The following is a 21,723-nucleotide window of genomic DNA, read 5'->3' as shown; positions in this document are numbered from 1 at the left end:
TGGAATCGTGGGGTGTAAAAATGGATGTCAGTTCAGTGTAAAGTCATTCACTTCGGCGTGATTAGATATCCATTGTCGTATTATATTGGTGGGATTAGGCTAGAAGAAACTGATGATGCTAGGAATCTTGTAGTGTTAGCATATAAGAAGTAGAAATTCAGGGGTCATGTATCAAAGATTGCAAAGACAACTCAAACGGTAATTGCAATGCTGAAACGAACGTTCGCATGTAAAGATAAGAATGTCATTTTGCCTATTTTACAATGCCTTGATAAGATCTCACTTGGTCTATCGTTCACAGGTATTTTCTCTTGGTTTCCGTTGTGATGTGTTGGAGAGAGTACAAAGGAGAGTGTTCAAAATGATGGAATAGTGGAATACAGATTATGAAGACACCATTGGAGGATGGCTTGGAGGTTAGAATTGAGGGCAGTGGTGGTTGTTCCTCTGTGGGTTGAAGTGTGTATGGTAAGTGTTTGTCAAATGAGAGGAAGGAGTTCAACGTGCCGTCGTCTGCAAAACTATGTATTGGGTTGGAGGTCAACTGAAGTAGGTTACTGATATACAGAAGGAAGAGGGTCGGTGAGAGAATTGAACCTTGTGGGACCCCTGCATTAGTTGAATGGCGAGAGGATAGGGAACCGTCTACCATCATACATAGTGCGGTTCCAGACAGGAAGCTGGCAATCCATCTGGAGAAGTCCTGAGGCAGTCCGAATGATGGGAGTGTAATTAGTAAACCTTTGCGCCAGACCCGGTCAAAGGCTTTAGAGATATCAAGTGCAACTACTTCGGATTCGCCAAATTTCTCCATGGTATTTGTCCAGCCATGTGTGATGTATAAGAGTAGAACTCGAACTCCTGTTGATCGGCATCGATGGAATCCGTACTGGTTGTCGCTTAATAGCTGGGTACATTCATGGTAGAATAGGAGTCGAGAGTTGATGGTTTTCTCCATCACTTTGGATAGGACTGAAGTTAGTGAGATATGGCTGTTGTTAGATAGCAGTGATTTGCCATCCTTTTTAGGAATGGGTTGAACATAGGCCAGATTCCAGGCTTTGGGATATGTACCAGTGGAGTATGAGAGTATGTACAGACGGCATAGGACAGGACAATTGGAGGAATGCGATCAGGGCCAGGAGACGGTTTTGAGTCTAATTTAGACAACAGGTGTATTTGGGCATTTGCCATTGAAATTTTGTGTGCATTAGAAGCAAATTGTGAAGCCAGGAGGTTAGCATTTTCTGTGGGTGATGTTGCAATTGAGCCATCTGGGTATCAGTTGTCATGGCAAAAGATCAAAAGGCATGGCTTCCATTTGGACAGGCTGCAAGTTTCCTGCTTTTTGTCCGTTCAAATTCTATTTTACAAGCATTGATCATTTTCATGCATAAGTATTGGCTTCAGTATACGCATTGAAAGAGAATGGGGTTCTTTATTTGAGCCAGTTGTGGCATGCCTGATTTTTTCATTTGTACAGTCTTGATACATCTTTTGGAAAACCAGGGTTTAGATAGGGAATGTCAGTTCAAAGTAGTGTGGGGAATGTATGTTTTATTGCCAATGAGGATTACTTTGGTGATACGTTCGGTGCATACGTTTGGACTGGAAGACCTGAAACAATAATCCAACCATGGTAATGAAGTATAGTAGCATCGGAGACTGTCCCAGTTAGCACTGTTACAATGCCAAACTACTCTTGTGTGGAAGTGACTGTGTAAGCGTTGTTGCATGGGAGAAGAGATGAGTACTAAGAGATTCACTCTATATTTGGAGGGGGTCATTGGTAAGGAAAAGATCTAGTATTTGGAGAATGGTTCAGTTTATCTGGTATTATGGTCGGTTTTTGAACAATTTGTGTGAGGTCGTTAGTGATGGCAAATGTTTCATCATCTCTATCTGCAGAATCTATACAACTAGAAGAGGAAACCCAATTGGTGTTATGGACATTAAAATAACCCAGGAGAATGATTTCACTATTAGGAGTGTGGGACTGGAGAAAATAAACCCATAAATAGAGGAAATGAAAACTCGCAGAATGGTTACTGGTATTAGGAGAGCGATAGAGATAGCAAATGAATTTTTCTGAGTGGGGAAGGGATATTTTCAGTCAAAAAAAGGTCGAAGTTGGGCGATTCTAGGTTAGGTGATCTCTGGCAGAGCACTTGACAGCAGATATATGCACAGACGCATATATTGGGAAAGCCTGGTGAACTGCAGATGGTAGTGGATGCTATTAAGGTTGGAGTTGAGACTAAGGATATTGGTGAAGTGGATATGCAAGGTTCTGTGATGCATGGATTTGACCACAAGGGACTGCACGTTTCCTATGTAGTGCCTGCATACTGGTGTCCTTGGTGTCTACTAGTGGCGTCACTTAGTTTTTGCACTAGTTTGGTTTTTGTAGTCTATGATCCAACTGTTGCTCCATTTTGGCGTTTTTCTTCTAGTTGTCGTCTTTGTTCTCTCTCTGGGCGTTAAATCAGGTCGAGCACGTACGCGTGAATAGGGGCAAGTGTCCTTTAGCTTATTGTTTATTGCCATTATGAATTTTGGATGTGTTTGTGGGTGTGTTGCAGGTCGCTTTCACGAGACTTGGAAAGTTCGTTCCGTCCTTTCTTTTGTTTATGAGTCCGAAACTATGGCATTTGACTATATTTCTGGGATCAAAAATCTTGTGCTAGTTTTTCGATGTCTTCTTTTATTGTTTTACCGTTTTCCGTCAGAAAGTTCAGGATAACGGCGTTGAGTTTCTTATTTTCAGCCTCGAGCGACTCGTGTGCCGTTGATGTGATTAGTTCGCGAAGTTCGTTAGCAGGGACAGGTGCACGTGAGATCGGTCGTCGCAGTATCTCGAGCTTAGATTCCAACTTTTGGATTTTGGAGAAGAAGGTATTGTTCATAGTATTAATCTGTTAAAGTTAAGGTGTTAGTATTATGGCATTAACATTTGGGTGTTTTCAACATGTTTGGCTACGTTTATTAGCTGTTTTATGTAAGGAATGCAAATCGTATAGAAATAAAGCAGTTTGAGATCGGTAAAAAGCTTGTGCGCTGATTCATCTATTTTCGCACATGGAGTATGTAGACAGTGGCAAACAGAAATTGCACAATACACTTTTTTTTTTTCTTTTGGTAACTTCGGTTTCACAGTTGCAACACTTCGTATTGGCATTTGGTTTAGTGGTGGTCGGCAGGGCTACGCTGACGGGATTCGAGGTAATCTTCCGTTGTTAGCCTTTCTTGCTGCCATCTTTACTTTGCACAGTAGGCATAACGGGCGCTTTCACGTGGATATTTTTTATTTGTAAAAAATAACTGATTTGATGGACTATGGGTACTTACGAGCTATGCTGAAGTAACCAGCTCCCTGGTACTCTCTGTTAGTTTTCCGTTTACTGCTTATTTTGCACAAAAAGCACTTGCAGCTACGATAAAATGAGGGAGCACAAGTTTAAAGTGACTTATTGACAGGCGTCACCTATCAAGTGATGATCCATTTGAGCATCCTTGGAAGCTGAGAATGAAGGCCGACAAGAAGGGTGTGAGGTCTAGATTTTTCTCTCATAGGGTCGTGCCTGATTGGAATGGACTTCCATTGGATGTTGTGAGTGTAAGCAGTGTCAATGAATTCAAGAACAAGTATGATAGCTAGTGCGTGTAGTATGTGGCCTCCCTCGATGAGTCCCTGACTCCCTGGAGGCCTCTCCTAATAATAATAATAATAATAAAATCATGCTTCTGACTACTACCAAGGGTAATTGTTTTTTGTTCTGTCATCTCGTAAACGATGTTGACATAAGGCCATCTGTTGGTGGCATGATGAAACATATAATACCATGCCCTGCACAAAAAAATGCAATTTATTCCAGATATCTGCTATAATTTCATTGATATTGATGTACATATAGACGATCGACTGGTTCACTAGTAGCTACACTACAGTTGCTAACTGATATTAAATTTCTAAGAAGTACAGGGTAAAACATAGTTGCATGAAAGGGATAGAAAAATTATGAAAATTTTAATTTAAGAATTTAATCTAGACTAATTCGCTACTATTTTGCTAAATATTACAAAATGGGTTTCTTTACATTAATTTTAATTTAATTCAATACACGAAAGTGATTTTTCTCAACGTATGCAGATGTCCACTTCCTCCTTAGATAAATTCAATTTCGGGATTGTCTTCTAATGTCTCATAGCACTACTTTTATAAAAATGAAATAGAAATTGAGCAATTTAGGAGCTAATTTCATTAAACTTCATTAAGGGTATTAATGAACCTTTATCGAAGTCATCTGTAATATCTTTAACATCTTTCAACAGCTTTAACACTTTGAGTGAACATTTAATGAACGAAATCATTCTTTAAACAGACAAAATTGGAAGTTTATGATTCAATGGCCAAAAAAAAGTATCAATAAAACCTTACAGACCTACTTATTAAAAGAAGAAAAAGAATATAATAGGGACTTATGACAATGATTTGCATTTAAAATTACAAATTACTTTCTTAATATATCAGAGCATTCTGTGAGAATAATTATGAGATCTTGTTGGACTTACCATCTTCCATGATAAAATGACTTGGCAGCAAGAATCCTTTGTACTCTCGCTTGATTGGTTCCAATATTCGAGGCACCAATGATGGAAGAAGAAATCAGCAAATTCCACAAAGTGTATCGTTTTGTGAGGTCAAATTTAAGACTAAAAATGGAAAAGTGAAATGCAGTTATCAAACTAAGATCACCATATGGCGATTTTTATAATCTAAAAATCTTATTACCTTATTATGAGTAATAAGACCGTCCGTTACTGGTGGCGAATTCCACACACACACACACACACACACACACACACACACACACACACACACACACACACACACACACACACACACACACACACACAATAGGCGAATAATTTACTTTTATTTAGTACATTAATGAATTTCGTGGTTCAAGACAACCGTGGAGCCATGGTTGGACCATTCGTATGCTACTGTTCAATTCTGCAAAATTTTATAAAACATAATTCGAGAGAAGTACCCGAGATTTTAATTATCAGATTATCGGCAGTGTACTTTGAACGGATTCAAAGTTATTTGGAATCAATACCTACGTAACATTAATACTGTAAGCTATTAAGCATCATTCAGAGTATCATATGTTTCCATCTCTGCATATTAAATAGTGAGTAAATTGCCAATTAAAAATTATAATCATTGTAGAAAATGACATTGTTTAGAAACCAAACTGTTTTTAGAAACTGGGACCATAAGATGTTGATGAATGTTCTACATAGCGTACTCGTATTTATCTTCTTTATCATCAGAAATTATAATGTTTGTGAAAGGAGGAAGGAGAAGAGCTCCATACAAACACCGCCTTCTTTGATTTCCCTGTTTACATGGGATTGATGAAGTAGCTTGGAAAACCTTCATCTTTAGTCAGAAGAGCAAGGTTGGCGAATTATTTAAAAATTAAAGCAAATTAAAAAATATTAATAATTAAAAATACTCATCCGATTCGCAATGCTAATATATTATAGGCTACAACAATATGTGAATTGTAATCAGATAAAAATAATTAATTTTGATATTTTGTCAATAACATATAGAAAATTTTATAAAAACGATGGTCAAATAAATTAGGGACAACAAAAGAGAAATTATTTGTTATCCCTTTTGTTTTTTACGGACAACGAAAAACAGCAGTTTTTGTAGTCTCTAAACATTATTTATACTGCAATAATCCGCCCACGTCCTTACTCTCTGATGCTGAGCAATCCTCTTTGCCCAGCTTCATCATCACCGCTTTCAGCACGAATGTCTGGCTTTGGTTCGGAGACATCTTTGATCATTTTAGCCTCAATTTTGAATCAATTAGCCTCAACAGACAAGCCAGCTAGAGGAACAGAGGCAGCTTACGGACATAATAAACTGGCCTTATAACCTCCATTACTTCGGCCGTAAATCCTAAACAAACCCCATAACGAAAAATTTTACTTACAATTCGTCGGAGTTCTGTTCGAAGCATATTGCAAAAAATAGCAGTTTTATTTTTAGATAATTAATGAAGTCATCTTCTGAAAATTAGACTGTCATTGCTGTTGTTCATTGCTGAATACATTTCGAATACTTCTTTTGGCATATTGAATGCTCCCGTGTTTTGTTTATGCCAGCACTTCCTTCATCTTTCCAGAATGTCTGAGTTGTGAAATGGAATCAAAAATTGCCTTGTCATGATCGAACTTGGTAGTCGTTTGCTGACGTGATGTTCTTTAAATTAGACATTGATAAGGTCATTTTTTACAGTTGAAAGGACTGGACCTATTCCCAAAATCCTTGTTCTACTACCTTTGTCATTAGCAAATACAATTTACATTAATTAATTTGTTTATGATGCAATCAATAATTATAACTGTACGTGCAACGCATGTGTTCTCATTTATTCTCAGATGCATGCTATTGGATTCAACTCAATGCACAATAATAAAAACACACCAGCTTTCACAAAGGATCACGTGACCTCAAGGACAAATTAATTATCGCCCAAATGTAATTCCCTACAATAGCATGTGGATTAATTCAAGTCAATGTCGCTACGTCTTTCTGAGCATACTTCTGATGAGAAAATATACCTTGTATGAAAATGATTTTCGACTACATTTTTAATTAAACAAATGTTTTTTGAGCACACATCTTCTTACAAAATTTCACAACTGTAAGATATTTTGTAATAAAAAATAATCAACACAGAATCAATAAGAAACGTTAGCAACTACGTAACTTAATTTTGTTAGACATAAGAATATTCGCTTTATATTTACCTTGGAAAATGTATCCGATCTCCTCTGTATCCGATATCAATCACATTTTCGAACCCTCCAATATCAGCTGACCCTTTTCCTATTATTAGAAATACAGCAAGAAACATGAGAACAGCTTGACACACATCAGTCCACATCACAGCCTTCATTCCTCCCTGGAAAAAAAACAGTTCGTATTGGAACATCTCTTTTCGTGTGACTTTATTCCTATAACAAAGCATATTATTTTTTGTGAAAGCAATTGCAAACACGAAAGAATCTCCTTATTATTCTCTCTCTCTCTCTCTCTCTCTCTCTCTCTCTCTCTCTCTCTCTCTCTCTGTAGGATGAATGTCTGGAAACATTCCTTCATATGAAGATAATTTAGTAAGATTCTGTTATTTTTATTTTGCAAACAAACTAACCAAAAACAAAGAGGCAACAAGATGATACGATGAAATGGCTTAGCAATGACACAATTGATTGTGTCCTTCTAGTAGAATGACACAATCACTTTAATATAGTGTCTATAAATATTTTTGCCATGAAGCCTTCCAAATGACATTGTCCATAGGTGGTTGTTAGTAATCCTGACTTGCTTGTTTCCTCACTTCTAATTCTGTCTTCATTGTGATAATTTCGAACTTTAAAATGTATACATCTGACATTGGAACGTTTAGCTCACATATCCCGTTGCATTCTTTTAATGAAGCAATTTTCTTAAAAAAATGCATTGTCTATATGGAATATCTTACATATAATAACAGAAACATGCACATTGTCTATTATGAATAAGCAGAACTTACTGTTGTCATGTAAACATTAGCATATGAAATCAAACATATTTCAAGTATTGCTTGTTGATAATAGTCACAAATACATGATATTATTGTATTTTGTTTTCAAGCTATTATACTTAAGTAAGAACAGATCTAATAAAAAAGAGTACTGAAAAATGTTGGTCTTTATACGTACATTATAGGAAACATAATCAAGCATTGCAAGCTGTAATCCTAAATATAACTCCTAAAATTTCCTAAAGCACTTTTGCAAATTACAACAAATAATAAAACACGTGTTAGCTATAATAAATTGAATAATTATATCCAATTATAACTTAGGTTAAGCAAGAAGGACACAAAAATTTAATACAAGACGTGGTGAATGCAACAAGATATTGTTGTTACCAATCCGATTGAGTCGTAGAAATGGTAGCGTAGCAATAATGAAAGTAGTTATAATTTGTGTGTGTGTGTGTGTGTGTGTGTGTGTGTGTGTGTGTGTGTGTGTGTGTGTGTGTGTGTGTGTGTGTGTGTGTGTGTGTGTGTGTGTGTGTGTGTGTGTGTGTGTGTGTGTGTGTGTGTGTGTGTGTGTGTGTGCAGGAAGAGTTTTAGGGGGGGGGGATCCTGACATAAACCAGGATAAGATTTTATATGGACATGCCAAAAAATCGACTTACTATTGAGCAGTAGAAAGTGCATACCGCCCCTACAATAACTATTGATACCCAATCTGTCATTCCTGTTATGTTACTCAAAGCAACCGAGGGAGCGTACAACACAACAGCAGAATGCAAAATCTGAAAAAACAAAAGAAATAATCGACTTAAACAGAAATACACGAAATATCTCATGTATAAAATCTATTACTACCAATGATTCTACATTAATATTCACAACTTTGTTTGGAGTTTTCCCTGAATATAATTACATGGCATTAGAGTATTTTTAACCTTATCGTATTTTCTTTTTACAAGAATACTTACAGCTTGAATCAAAAACGCAATGGAGGAGAGCATCCTGATTCGTTTGTCGAATCTTTTCTCTAAATACTGAAAAATAATAGGTTGAATTTTTATATGATTCTTTCTTATATGCAGTTGGCATATAAATGTTAAAGAGATGCTTACTAAAGTATAAGACGTAATCACAATTTAAAAACATGAATAAAATAACTGCTAGAAAAGAAGCGATAAAGTAATAGTTCACGTTTATAAATTATTTTCAACACTTATTAAATGGGCAATTAACAGAAAATGTTTGATAATTGGGATTGGAATTTAGTTTAATCTTATATTCCATATTATTTTGCATATGAGACAGCAAATATGTTGTCTATTTTGTTAACCTACTGGGATAACAGTGAAGCTGTTACTTTCATTTATATAGCTAGCAGTACCATTCGATGTAAGATAAATTATCTCCACTTGAGGTATCTCTAAATTATCCGAATTCTAGAGAAGTACGTGTTACAAAGCAAAGCTAAATTACTCGGACGTGAAAGACCATTCACTTAATATTAAGGGGAAGATAAAATGAGGAGATCTGCACGTTTATGACTCTTTCAGGTAGAGATCATGACAATTGGGATAAGCGTCTATATAAATTTATCTCATTTAAACTTACTTTTGAAATGTCAGTCAACAATATCCAGTGAGAAGATTCTTCGTTCTCCCCAAGAAACAACATTAGTCAATCAACCTCATTGGCAACGAAAAGAGTTACAATCTTTTTTAATTTATGATTCTGCTGTTGTCATTTCTGACTATAGGCTCATGGTTTCGATAAATTCATAACATTTATCGAAAATTCAATCGATAATCAACTTAGTGTAAGTAATAAATATTCTTCTTGACAGAAAATTCGAAATTCGTGAACTTTTCCAAAATAATAACTTCAGTTTTGGGGTTCAATTCATGACTGACCTCTTTGCAAAGTTAGTTCTTATCAGTGCTTAATGAATAGTTTTAGAGGCAACAGTCCCCCTAGAAAGTAAAGTTTGATGAATAAACTTAAATTAGGATCGCGACTATCACAAATTATACCAACTAAAATGAGTTATTTTAATTTGATATTAAATGGAAATTACTGAACTTTACCATTTTGATTTGTTCTAGCGATTGCGCTGTATTCCTTGAACCTGCATCCTAAACGTCGCCTTTATCCACCCAAAGCATTAAAGTTCTGTACGTCTCTTATCTGACATTACATAAAATATGACTTTTACTTCTTTCAGTGGTGTGAAAAAATTAAAATATTACTGATTATTATTTTGGATTATCAACCATGTCTCAGTCGTTTAATAGAAGTGTTTAATAAAAATGGGTAAACAAATTATAAATAATTGTACTATTATTGGAAATAAAGTACATTAGAAATACCTCGTTAATTGTGAATTGTGTAACGCTACAAACAACTGGCAAAATAAGAAATCCTGCTAAGATGGCTCCTGCATCATATGATAAAATAAAGAATATCGGATCAACTCCAAATCTATATACTTCGGAGGGAATTCCTAAAATTGCTGTGCCTGATAAGGACGTGGCCATGAAAGAAATGGAAATAGGAATAATGCCGATTGTCTTATCCCCCAGTAAGAATTCTTCCGTTGTCGTCTGCTTCCCGCCTGTAAGCTTCGTGTAGATTCCAATAGCGATGGATATGAGAAGAGCAGCGGCTATAATAACGTAATCAACCACTCCTAGACTGAAATTCGTAGGCATCTTGGTGGATATGTCTTAGTAAATCTGCAAAGAGAAAAGGAAAGAATAAGTAATTTCAATAATAAAAATATAAATAAATCCTTTGCAGGTAGGCCTAACAGGAAATTTAAGGCATAGAATGGAGTATACTTGGAAACTGTAGCCATTTCGTGATCCTGAATCGTAACCGATATTATTGCGTGAGGTCAGTTGGTAGATTTCTTTGAACTGTTCAGTTTAAGAACTGGAAATGCTGGAATACCAGTTCATAATAAACAGTTAAGGAACTAGAAAAGTTTCCTTCAAATTACAGTCTTGCGTTTTAATTTCCAGTGTGATTCAAAATGTTTTTGATATTGTCATGTGACCAACCACACAATGTTAAAATTAATAGTCAGCCTCTGGAAAACATTTATCTATGAAATTTCTTCCTAGGTGTTTACGAGAAGAGAATTTCTGTTTAGACAACGCGCGTATTCATTTCAAAAATTTTTGGTCGTTGATGCCACCATGGGGAATCTCCTCATACACAAATTTTAGAAAGCACATTTTTGAGCAACGTACTAACACTACTGAATTTAAAAATACACATTAAGAAATAAAGGACTATAAAATATGTATATATACACACACATTATATATATTAGGCCACCTTATATTGTGCGTGTTGTAGTGTTTTCCGATAATTCAAACATTAACTTATACAGCACCCATGCTATTTGAATTATGAAATTAAAAGGACTGTCTTCTGTTGCTGGTAACAGAAGACAGCCTGGATTTAATCCCCCAACCGGCCATGACGTCTACAGAAATCCAGCTAAATCTGGCTACGATTCTGTAACACCCGTTGAATAACATGGATAAGAAGTGCAATTAAGTCTCACTATTTCTTCCACCTCGGCCTGTAGTGAGGTTTGAGTAGCTCAATAACTATAATATTCCATCTATAAAACATTCTCAAAATTGTTGTTTTCACAACGATCACTGAAGAGTGTAGCAGTGCATTTGTGATTGTCATTGAACATTTCTCGGGCATCTGTTATTATTAATATCAACCTGGCAGTATTTAAATTCCATTTTATTTTTTTCTTTCTGAAAAATTGTTTCCCACAGTTCATTTCGAACTTTATATTTCAATCTGGACAGACAAAGGAGCAATGTGCTTTCTTACTGTAGCATTTCTCATACAAAAAGTAACTTACTTTCGGCAACAAATCTTTCTCAGATGTATGACTGTGTTTCTGCATGTCGCGTACAGGGGCGGCTCGTGCATAGGCACTGCGAAACTGCAGCACCCCAATTTTTCTCGATATATAAATATATTTATTAATTTCTTTATTGCTTGTAATATTTAATTTTATCATCAACAATTCTATACAATTCTCTTATTTTGTATAAAAAATAATAAAAATCCATCTTGTAGCACTAAGGAGGGCGAAGGACGCTAGCAGCACTGTGTTTACCACAGTATCATATTGCTACGCGCGCAAACTTACGCACGTCATAGTAAGATGCGAGCTATTAGCGTAATGAGGCACTGTCCGTCGTGCAGTTCCACTGTTGTTTATATGCAGTTTTCGCCAGTAGTAGAGAGTTGGTAGTGCTTATCGTGTTTAGTCCGTCTCTTTAAATATTTGGACATTACAATTAAAGACATGACATTTGTTATAGTTTTTATTTTAGAACGTTATTGGGGTCACGATAATGGATTTTATTTTTAAGTAATTTTGTATTATACCAAACTATATAATTTTACCGATAATAAACTATTTTTTCATGTTTCCTTTTTTAAAAAAACGTTTACCATAATTTTGATATTTTATCCAAACACGTATACGCTGTACTTACCGTGTGTATGTATATTTCGAAAGTTGGAGCACCTCCACGATTTCACGCCACAAGTCCCCACTGGTCGCGTGATAACTGTATTACAATTTTCACATAATTAAGTCGTAGATTTCTTCGTTATTTTGATAAAGCGACCTCGGTGTGATCTTATTAAAGAACGAAGGATATTTCTTTCCAACCCTCTCGATATAGACTTAGACTATTTTGCACACTCGTAAAAAGATGTCATTGTAATAATTATCCCTTCTCTTTTAATCAGATAATTAATCATGGAGAACTCTTACAAGTTCATGACGCAATCATGACCCATGCCGCATGTTTGCGTCAGCACTAATCTAATCAATTACATGTATAAATATGCAAACGTTAACGAAATTTAAGAGTATTTCTATGGTAATCTAAACATCAATGCACTTCATGAAAACCAAGCATCTACAGATATTAACGGATTTCAGTGTGCTTTGTTAATAAATATTGTTTCAAACTATAAGTTACCCATACACGCCATATGAACTTTCTCTAAATTCCTCTAAGTATTACGATAACACTTACCTCGTGTAGTGCGGCAATAATTTTCGAACTCACAGTGAATCTTCAACGCATCGAACTCTGAAGGCTTCTTATAGGCGTTGGCGTTCCACAAGAGTGAACAAGAAAAACCTGATGAGATAACATCGTTGCAGACAAAATTGCTTCTATAATGAAAATAAATTTATCAGACGCGATTCGGTTATAATTAAACTAGATACATCAAACAAAAGAAACATCTACTGCCTCACTACGGAAGGATGTAACAGAAGAGAAATATGTTCAGAAGCAAATTACAGTTTTTCTTCCCGTGTTCTAACTTTAAACTTGCAAGATCATTCTTGGGTTTTTCCAAATGACACATTAACATATTTGGTTTAGAATAATTAACAGAGAGAAAGATGATACGATATAGAGAACTTTTTCTCTTACTAGTCCTACGAAGAACAACACGAGCCGTTTGGTAATACTTTTAATGATGCGTTCAAGCGTGTCAGGCTTGTTTTGCTGTAGGCAAGTTAAGGAGTCTCTTTACACAGTTGGATATTTTTTTCTTTCACAAACGTGCTTTGTTTCCATTCCCTCTCAAATTACACAAATCGCCTTAGAATACATGCATTTAACATAATATAGTATTGAACATAAAATATATTAAATATATCATTGAATATATTCTCTTTACGGTCTTATATGTCCATAATGATCCTAGATAATGCCTTTTGTCGTGTGTGACAAATTCAAAAATCATTCTTTCTTATACAAGTGAGGGGTCTGGAATCCTCTGATAACCACCTAGAACAAAAGTGACATTAAAGCAACTGATATATCCACAAGAAAGAACATACGAGGATATAAGAATATAAGAGCATAACTTACCTCTTAACTCTGCTACTGGCATGTTCTTTAATATCATTTTGTTCTAGTTGTTTATCACTTTCCAAGCCTCCATCGTAAAACCACACGTCATAACAGCATGCATCTGTTTTGTATATCAGTCATTTTTATAGCCTAGAAAATATGGTTTTTATCTCTAACTACACCTTATCAAAATTTTAAAATGTAAGAAATACGATTACGTAATAAGGAATACTGAAAATCTGCATTAATTAAATTCATAATATTTACCGCCACCAATCTGTGGTAACACTAATTCAGATTGTGTGCTTGATAAACATTTGCACAGCTGCTGAATTTTCAAAGGTACATTATTAATAGCATGATGGAAGGTACGAGTCTCTTCACTAAACTGCATCACAATCTTGATTTCTGCCTGAAGATGGATGAAGATGAATAAAATCTTTCACTTTTCGACTCAGACTTATACTCCTCCTTCCTCAATTTCTGAGATGAATTGACCAATGCCAAATAAATCCTTGATTATATAGGGCCCAGCCTAATTCACTATAGATAACTAATTTTTGAGACCCACATTCGCTTCAATCATTAAGTACGCTATCCCGATACGTTCCTCTTGACGTTATTCACGTAAACCTAAAGCGCACACAATTTTCTCACACACACACACACACACACACACAGCGTATCAGACTCGCAACAAACAGCTCCATTTCTACCCACAGACCTCCCCACTTTAAGTTATCATTTCCGTTCTGTGCATTGGCAGCTTCCGTTATCGTACGCTTCAGCACAAGTGATAATTCTTGAACTCGTTATTACACAACTACATGAGAGGAAACCTTGAATTAAGGCAAATTTCCTTTCAGATAAGTGAGTGGTAAATTTCTCTGCTTATCTCAATAAAAACAGGACAAGACTGAGGTTTTAATACAACAAAATAGTCACTGTATAATAAGCTGATATAATTAAGTTATATAATTTGCCTGTTTAACTTTTCTTTAAAGTTTTGAAAACAAATTTATTCACAGACAATCCTTCCTTCGTCTTGTTAAATTGATATAAAAGATATACACTGCTTGAAAAGAAGCCCACGAACAACCCTCTTCCCCCCCCCCCATGGACAAGGTGCATCGTGCTAGGTAACGAGTGACGTGTTTGTAGCTAATTGGAGGAATATTATGCTCCCAAGTCTGTTTCCGGGTGAAATGACTGCGAGTAGGGAACTGATGGAACTTGAAAAATTGTGATAGGATGTCATGTTGCTGGCCTATCTCTTTGGCAAATTGTTAACAAATTGGACCATCCCAGGTCAACAGTCAGTGATACCATACTAAGATGCAAGTGCAGAGTGTCAACTGCAAGCTACCCGCACTGAACGACCCAACACACTCACCGAACGTGAACGTAGGGGGCTACGAAGGATAATACATAAAAACTACTATCAGTCGACTGTCACGTTGAATGTAGAGTTACTGGAATCCACTGGAACGGGAATTCGCACAAAAACATCTCAGAACCGAGGCTCATAACATGGGTTTCACAACATGCGGTCCTACCATGGTTTTTCCATGGGAGGACCGCAATATGCAAGCCCCACGTTACACGAACCAACATCCAGCGTCGTTTTCAGTGGTGCAAAGAGCTTGTAATCTTGGACAGCTGTGTTATGGAGCGAGGGCGATGGACGGGTATAGGACCGCGAATGCCCGGTGAACGTCTCTTAGCAGTGTGCGTAAACCGAATTATGCAATTCGGAGGTGGCGGTGTGATAGTATGGTCCTGTTTTTCCTGGTTCGTCCTGGGACCTCTGTTGGTGCCACGAACATTGAACTCCGAGAGATATCTAGACATTGTGGACAATGGATTACTTCCTACTTTGTGGCGTTTCTACTGAAATAACAATTGTCTGTTTACGCAAGACAATGCACCGTCATAAGACTTGCTGTAACTGCGTGGATTGTGGACGTGAACGTCACTACAGTTGATTGGCCTCCGTAGAGCCTTGATCTCAACCTTGCTGAGCATCTACGGGATGAACTGAAGCGTCCTTTGAGGTCAAGAGACGTTCGCCACACAACAGTCCAGGATCCTATTACATGCCTACAGGATGAATGGTCGAAAATTCGCACTGATCACTAACTTACGCTTCTGAAAGTATGCCCCATAGGATTGCTTCAGGCATCGCAGTGAAAGGAGGTCATGGCACCCTCCTTAATAAGGTGGGTGCCATGACTGTTTTTTCGTCACACGATGGTGTATGTTGACCTCTGCGCAAGAAGTATATGTTAAAACTGATGAATTTCAATGAATAATTTTTGATCGATTATATTTCGATTTTGTGCATATTTTCTCATGTTACTAGGTCTCCTAGCATGCAAAGATATGTCAAGCGTTTGTTGGGTTAAAATTCTATAGGAATTCCAATAAAATTACACTTTAGTGTAATTTCATATAATTGACCAGAAATAAAACTTATACAGGGTGATTCAAAATAAAGTACCCCTATTCAGAGCCATCTGTAACGAGAGAGAGACAGTATGACTTATCTCTTACCAACTCACTACTCCCACATTCGTTCTGACGATTGGTTTCCGCATTATGTGTATTCTACAAATATGTCCATGGGAAATGCTCAACCGAAATAGCATCAATAATTCCCACACTTAGTACTAACGCGTGTAGCAGCTGCACGTGTTAGTACTTTCGTTGAAACACGTGCAGCTGCTGCTCAACATCCATTCACAGTGCACCTTGAAAACCACAAACAGGTTTTTTTTTCCTCTTCCTTCATCCCGGCAACTGCTGTATTGTGGAATAGTCTTCTCTCCTGTTGTGTTCCCCAAGGAATACAATACACAGTCTTCAAATCAAATGTGAACAAGTACCTTCTTTCCCAACCCACTACCCATACATGCAGGGCCGTTTCTACATTTTTGCGGGGCTCTGTGCGAAATGAAAAAGCGGGACTCCTGAAAGTTAGTAACATTTATGGAAATTTTAAATGGAAGAATATCTTGTTAATTAATTAAATCAAATATGAAAATATTTATGCACATAAATAAACAAGTATGCTCTTTAGCATCAATTTAAGTAAAGGTAAAAATTAGTTAAAAAATAAATGTGTTTGAATGTACATGATATATTATTTTATTATGTAAGTACACGTTATCATATAAATCCAGAACAATGATTTATTTAATAATATAAATAATAATATAAAAATATGAAAAAAATATCAATTTTTACTATAAACAAAGAAATATATGTATAACAACTTATAAGATTTAAAAGAAATCTTAATATATTAAATTTTATTTAACCTAATGCGCTTATTATTAAAATCATTTATAAGGCTATCAAAATTCAAATTTTTTGCAATTTCATGCTCTATAGATATTATTGCCAGGGACGACAAACGTTCTTGAGACATAGAAGATCGCAAATAGGATTTTATTCATTTTAATTTGGAAAATGACCTTTCTGCTGATGCGACCGTAACTGGACTGGTCAATAATATTTTAAATGTCGTAGTAATATTTGGATAAATATCCGACAAATTATTTGCAGTTATGAATTTTAAAATATTAATGGGTGCATCTTCTGTAACAATATTTTTAAAAATAATTAATTAATTGCAAAATTCAGATTCATCAATATCTGTATTTAATTTTTGAAACAGCTGTTTGCAGCAAAATTTTAATTCATTTTCTGTCTTTTTTCTTTTTAATTTCATATCATGAAGAAATCCAAATAATTTTGGGTGAATTTCATACAATTCAAATCTTTTTTTGATAGATTGTAAAGCAGTATCTAAAATTAACAAAAAATAAATTTATCCTAAAATTATCTTTGTTATCACCTATGTGTGATTCATCAGGCGTTTCATAATTAATTTATAATATCATACTTTTCTTCGACGTACTCGACTTTCTTTAAATTTAATTTCTATTTCTAATAGATTGTCAGTTCTTTAGCAATCTCAAAACAGCTATCAAATCCTGATATTCCCTACTCTTCAAAGTACTGCACTAACTCTTTAATATGCTTAGTTGCTATTTCTATGGGAATTTTTGCATTTTGTAATACTTCACTTACTAAATTAACTTTTGACAAAAGCTCGTACCAAATTACAAGGCTTAGTATAAATTCAAATGAATCTATTTGTTCATATATTGAAACCACTTCTACTTTGATAGTATTATCTGATGCAGTTTTAAATAGTGCATTTTAGTGCACTATTTAGTGCATTTAAAAATTCTGGAATTTGAAAACGTACAGCTCTAACTGATTCTATTCTACAAACCCATCTTGTATCACATAACGGTTTTGGAGTTAATTGTTTAACAAATTTCTTTAATATGTCCCAACGTGCAGTTGAGGCAGCAAATAATGTATATATTTTTTGTATAACATTAAAAAAAGATATTGCTATAATTGATGATTTTGTGACAATCAAATTTATATTATGACAGGCGCAAGGAGTATAAAATGCCTTTTCGTTTTCATTTGAAATGTAAGCACGGACTCCCTTTTATGCTCCTCTCATATTCGTTCCGTTATCATCCCCTAGCCCTCTATAATATGAAAATTTAAGATTTTATTTATTCAAAAACGTCAAAACGTGTTCACGAATATGTGTAAAACATTATATATATTTGAATTTGTATTCAAATATATGTAAAATTCTAAAAATTACTGAAATTTGCTCCTGATGACTAACATCAGGAGTACAATCGAGAATTATTGAACAGTACTTTGCCTGTCGTATCATACTTGCAATATTTTGTTGAATTTTGGTTCCCATATCAACAGTTAATTAATTTTGCAGAATGGGTGATAGATGCGAATTTTGTTTCTTACCTATAATTTTTTTTCCGAACATCGCATTAAATGATCTTTTAAAAGTGGATCAAATTCTGCAATTAATTCTATGATTCCAAAAAAATTACCATTATGGACTGTGTACAAAGTATCAAAATTACCTCTAAAAGCTAAATTATGTTCGGATAAATAAAGAATTGCTGCGACTATTCGTCTTAAAACATTTCTTAACCGTTCGGCTTCAACTTTGATTTGCCTGATCAATTGTATTGTGATTTTTTTAAATTACATTCCATTTGTGTCCATGAATACATGCATTTCATGTGCACTGGATTTCGTTCGTGCAACTTTAATCTTTCACTTACATGTCGCCAGTCAGAAAAGCCATTATTAGATAAAAAATTATTACCAGAAGAAAATAATTTGCAACAAAAACAAAAAATAGAGTTGGAAGAGTTAGAATATACAAGCCATCTTCTGTTTTGCTTCTTTCCGTTTGCAATTGTCCTAACATAGTAGGCTGTGGAAAAACACCTCTTCTTGACATCTGTTGGAAAATCATTTTCAATCAGAGGAGACGGTGGACCACGTTGTACAATTTGTGCTGGTGTTGCGTTGTTCAAAATTTTGGGCGTTGTTGCTCGATCATCAATAGTAAATAGTTCGCCTTCCTCTGGTGTCTCAGCTTTAGGATCTTCAATACTTATTGTTTGACCAAACGCGTCATGTTCTCCGCTTCCTTTGAGTATTTCAGAACTCTCATTATTAATTAATGTTGAAGCCGAAGAACTGTTTGTAGTTATTTCAGAACTCCCGTTATCAACTGATATATCTGAACAAATATATGAGCTCAACTTCATAAATTTAAACAGTGAATTTCTTTGACGTTCCTCAGCCGCTTCTTTTTCTTGTTTTCGCTTTCGTTTTTCATGCTCACTTGGGTATTTTCTTCCACAATGATCTCTCTCACGACTTGTCATACTCTAGAATTAAATACGATAGATTTAATTATAAAATAAGTTAATAAATTAAAACAAATTTACTTACCTGCTAAATAAAATATATCTAAAATAGATAATATTATAAAATAAATAAATCTAATATAGATTGAAAACTGCTATTGAAGAAAAATTCTGATGTCGGATAACCTAAAACCAGTTTACAAAATATATTTTTTAAAATGTTTTGCAAGTAATGTCACATAAAAAAATTTCAACGACAGTACGTATATACTTACTTGTTCATAAAATCATAAACTAAAATCAAAAACTCCTTAAAATTATTAAAAACATCTGTTTTAAAATGCACTTTTCCCTATTTAACACTATGTTGTACGATACTGTTATATATCTTAGAGTAGTTTCAAATACTACCGCTCTAGTGCTACGATCTTATTTCGCTTACTATAACAACAATAGTTACTTGTAAAATTATATACATATATTTTCTATATAATAATATTTTTTATATAATAATTACAATATTAATTTATATAATAATTAAAAAAATAATTGATTTTCTTTTTTCAATTTCTTGCACTTTGCGGGGTCCTGTGCCACGGCACAGTTCGCACACCCATGAATACGGCCTTGCATCCTCTAGTACTAATGTACTATAGGATGATCAACCAACCTTTCATGTATGGGCTCAACATAAAATAATAATAATAATAGTAAGTCCACTAAATACTCCCAAACCCTAACCAGATAGGAAAGATATTTTATAATAAAAATTATTTTAATAAAAATTATTTCAAAAATTACTGATATGGGAAATATGGCGTTGTGAACGAGAAAATATAGTGAATTTTTGTATATACCACATGAGCAGTACAGCAGTATAAAATACACAGCGGATCTGATTCTACAATATCATTGGACTTGCGCGAATGCTTATTGACATAAGCATTGCTGAAGACAATGCTTATGTCAATATCAGCTGTTGGTTTTCATAAAGACCCACACATTGAATGTCACCTCCAATGATTATCGGAATCTCCTTGCTGCACGTCAGCTCTATCTGATATCATATCGTATTATGATATTTTATGAAATGAACGAAATGAACATCATCGAATAACTTCATTTGTGATTCACCTGAATCATTTTACAATGACATACCATCCGGTTCATATTAATGCAATTTTCTCCCGCTCACAGTGAAATATTTTCCCTTAAAATCATTTTTTATTTTTTATGTTATTTTATGTTAGATGGGGACCTCTAATATCTTCCATCTCGACGATTGTAAAAACCCGATATGAGATTCCTCACGTCATAGACAAGGTTAAAACTCGAGTCTTTCAAACTCGGGTTCGAATCCTATCTATGAACCGGGGCTCATCTATACAAACTGAGCTTTGGAGTCTCGAAGCCTAGAAGGGTTTCACCATTAATTACAGTTATGATGTGAAGTACGATAATTGAAGAGAGCGAAAATGTTGAAATAAATGGCATGCCGATTGATTCAATGACAGTCAGAAAGAAGTTTCATATTGTTATTAGATATAAAGAAATAAGGCGACTAACCCCAGAGAAACAGTGTATGAATCATGCTAACAGATGGTTATTCCATATGTTCACTAGAAGGCGTTGTGGTACAATGCCATCAACGTCTTTAATCTTCTGTAACCGGCTTTGTCACGATGATACAGAAAGGTCATTGGCAATACGACGCTTAAAAAGTCCTGCTAACAACAGCCATTTTTATGCTCCTAATCCATAAGTGGATTAAGGTCGACCATTTTAGAAAACAAAAATCCACTTATCCTGCATGAAATTTAAAATCTTTGATTATGTTCTCATTAATTATATTTAAGGAATGCTGTGGAGAGAAAAATTAAAGCACAAACTTTATATTTTGTAAATGAACGCGATATTGATTTGTGAGAGAAGTGGAAAGCAGCAATCAGTCCATTTATAAAACTAATGCCTAATTAGTTGGTCAATGTTCTGTAAATAATTCTATGTTAAAAATGAACTCACTTCTCTTGGTGCATTTTAAATATTAAATAAAATAATTTATTTAAATGCACTTCATTTAAGTGCATTTAAAAAAATAAAATGCAAATTAAACTAAATAATTGTATTTGCATTTTCAAATGAACACAAGATAAGGATTAAAGAAGCTTATTTCAAAATGACAAAGATAATAATGTTGGAAGTTTATTTTGACTTAGTTAGACTATAATAAATTTAGTTTAATCCTTTATCCAAGTGTGAGAAAACAAAGTTTGCGCCTGAAAATATCTTCAGGACTGTAGCAAGGTGGTGCAACTGTTGGCAACTCGGAGCAAAGGTGGATCAAGCTCTCATCACTCCTTGTCTCAGTATCTCCCACCATGCAAAGCACATGTCCTTGCGGACATAATG

At 34.9% G+C, this 21,723-nt stretch overlaps 1 protein-coding gene across 3 annotated transcripts in view; it reads right to left on the bottom strand.

Moving 5' to 3' along the window:
* The window catches only part of LOC150105598 (sodium-coupled monocarboxylate transporter 1-like), a 30,484-nt gene extending 11,646 nt beyond the window's left edge, over positions 1 to 18,838 (bottom strand). Inside the window, exons 1-7 of one of the 3 annotated variants that reach the window (XM_090394269.1) lie at positions 18,820 to 18,838; positions 12,698 to 12,840; positions 9,977 to 10,342; positions 8,582 to 8,647; positions 8,276 to 8,395; positions 6,838 to 6,992; positions 4,573 to 4,713 (exon numbers count right to left, since the gene is read on the bottom strand). In XM_090394269.1, coding sequence (XP_090250395.1) covers positions 4,573 to 4,713; positions 6,838 to 6,992; positions 8,276 to 8,395; positions 8,582 to 8,647; positions 9,977 to 10,318 — 824 coding nt within the window. In that variant the 5' untranslated portion in view covers positions 10,319 to 10,342; positions 12,698 to 12,840; positions 18,820 to 18,838. Of the gene's footprint in view, positions 1 to 4,572; positions 4,714 to 6,837; positions 6,993 to 8,275; positions 8,396 to 8,581; positions 8,648 to 9,976; positions 10,343 to 12,697; positions 16,174 to 18,819 lie in introns of those variants that run through there. The other 2 variants (XM_090394268.1, XM_090394267.1) reach the window with 2 other exon arrangements.
* Between the last annotated feature and the right edge of the window lie 2,885 nt (positions 18,839 to 21,723).

This window comes from Typopeltis vanoorti, chromosome 6 (assembly GCF_054136105.1).
Source record: "Typopeltis vanoorti isolate ZY-2024b chromosome 6, IOZ_Tvanoo_1.0, whole genome shotgun sequence".
Taxonomy (NCBI): domain Eukaryota; kingdom Metazoa; phylum Arthropoda; class Arachnida; order Uropygi; family Thelyphonidae; genus Typopeltis; species Typopeltis vanoorti.
Note: the sequence above shows the minus strand (reverse complement) of the source record. Positions and strands in the feature narration are given on the sequence as shown.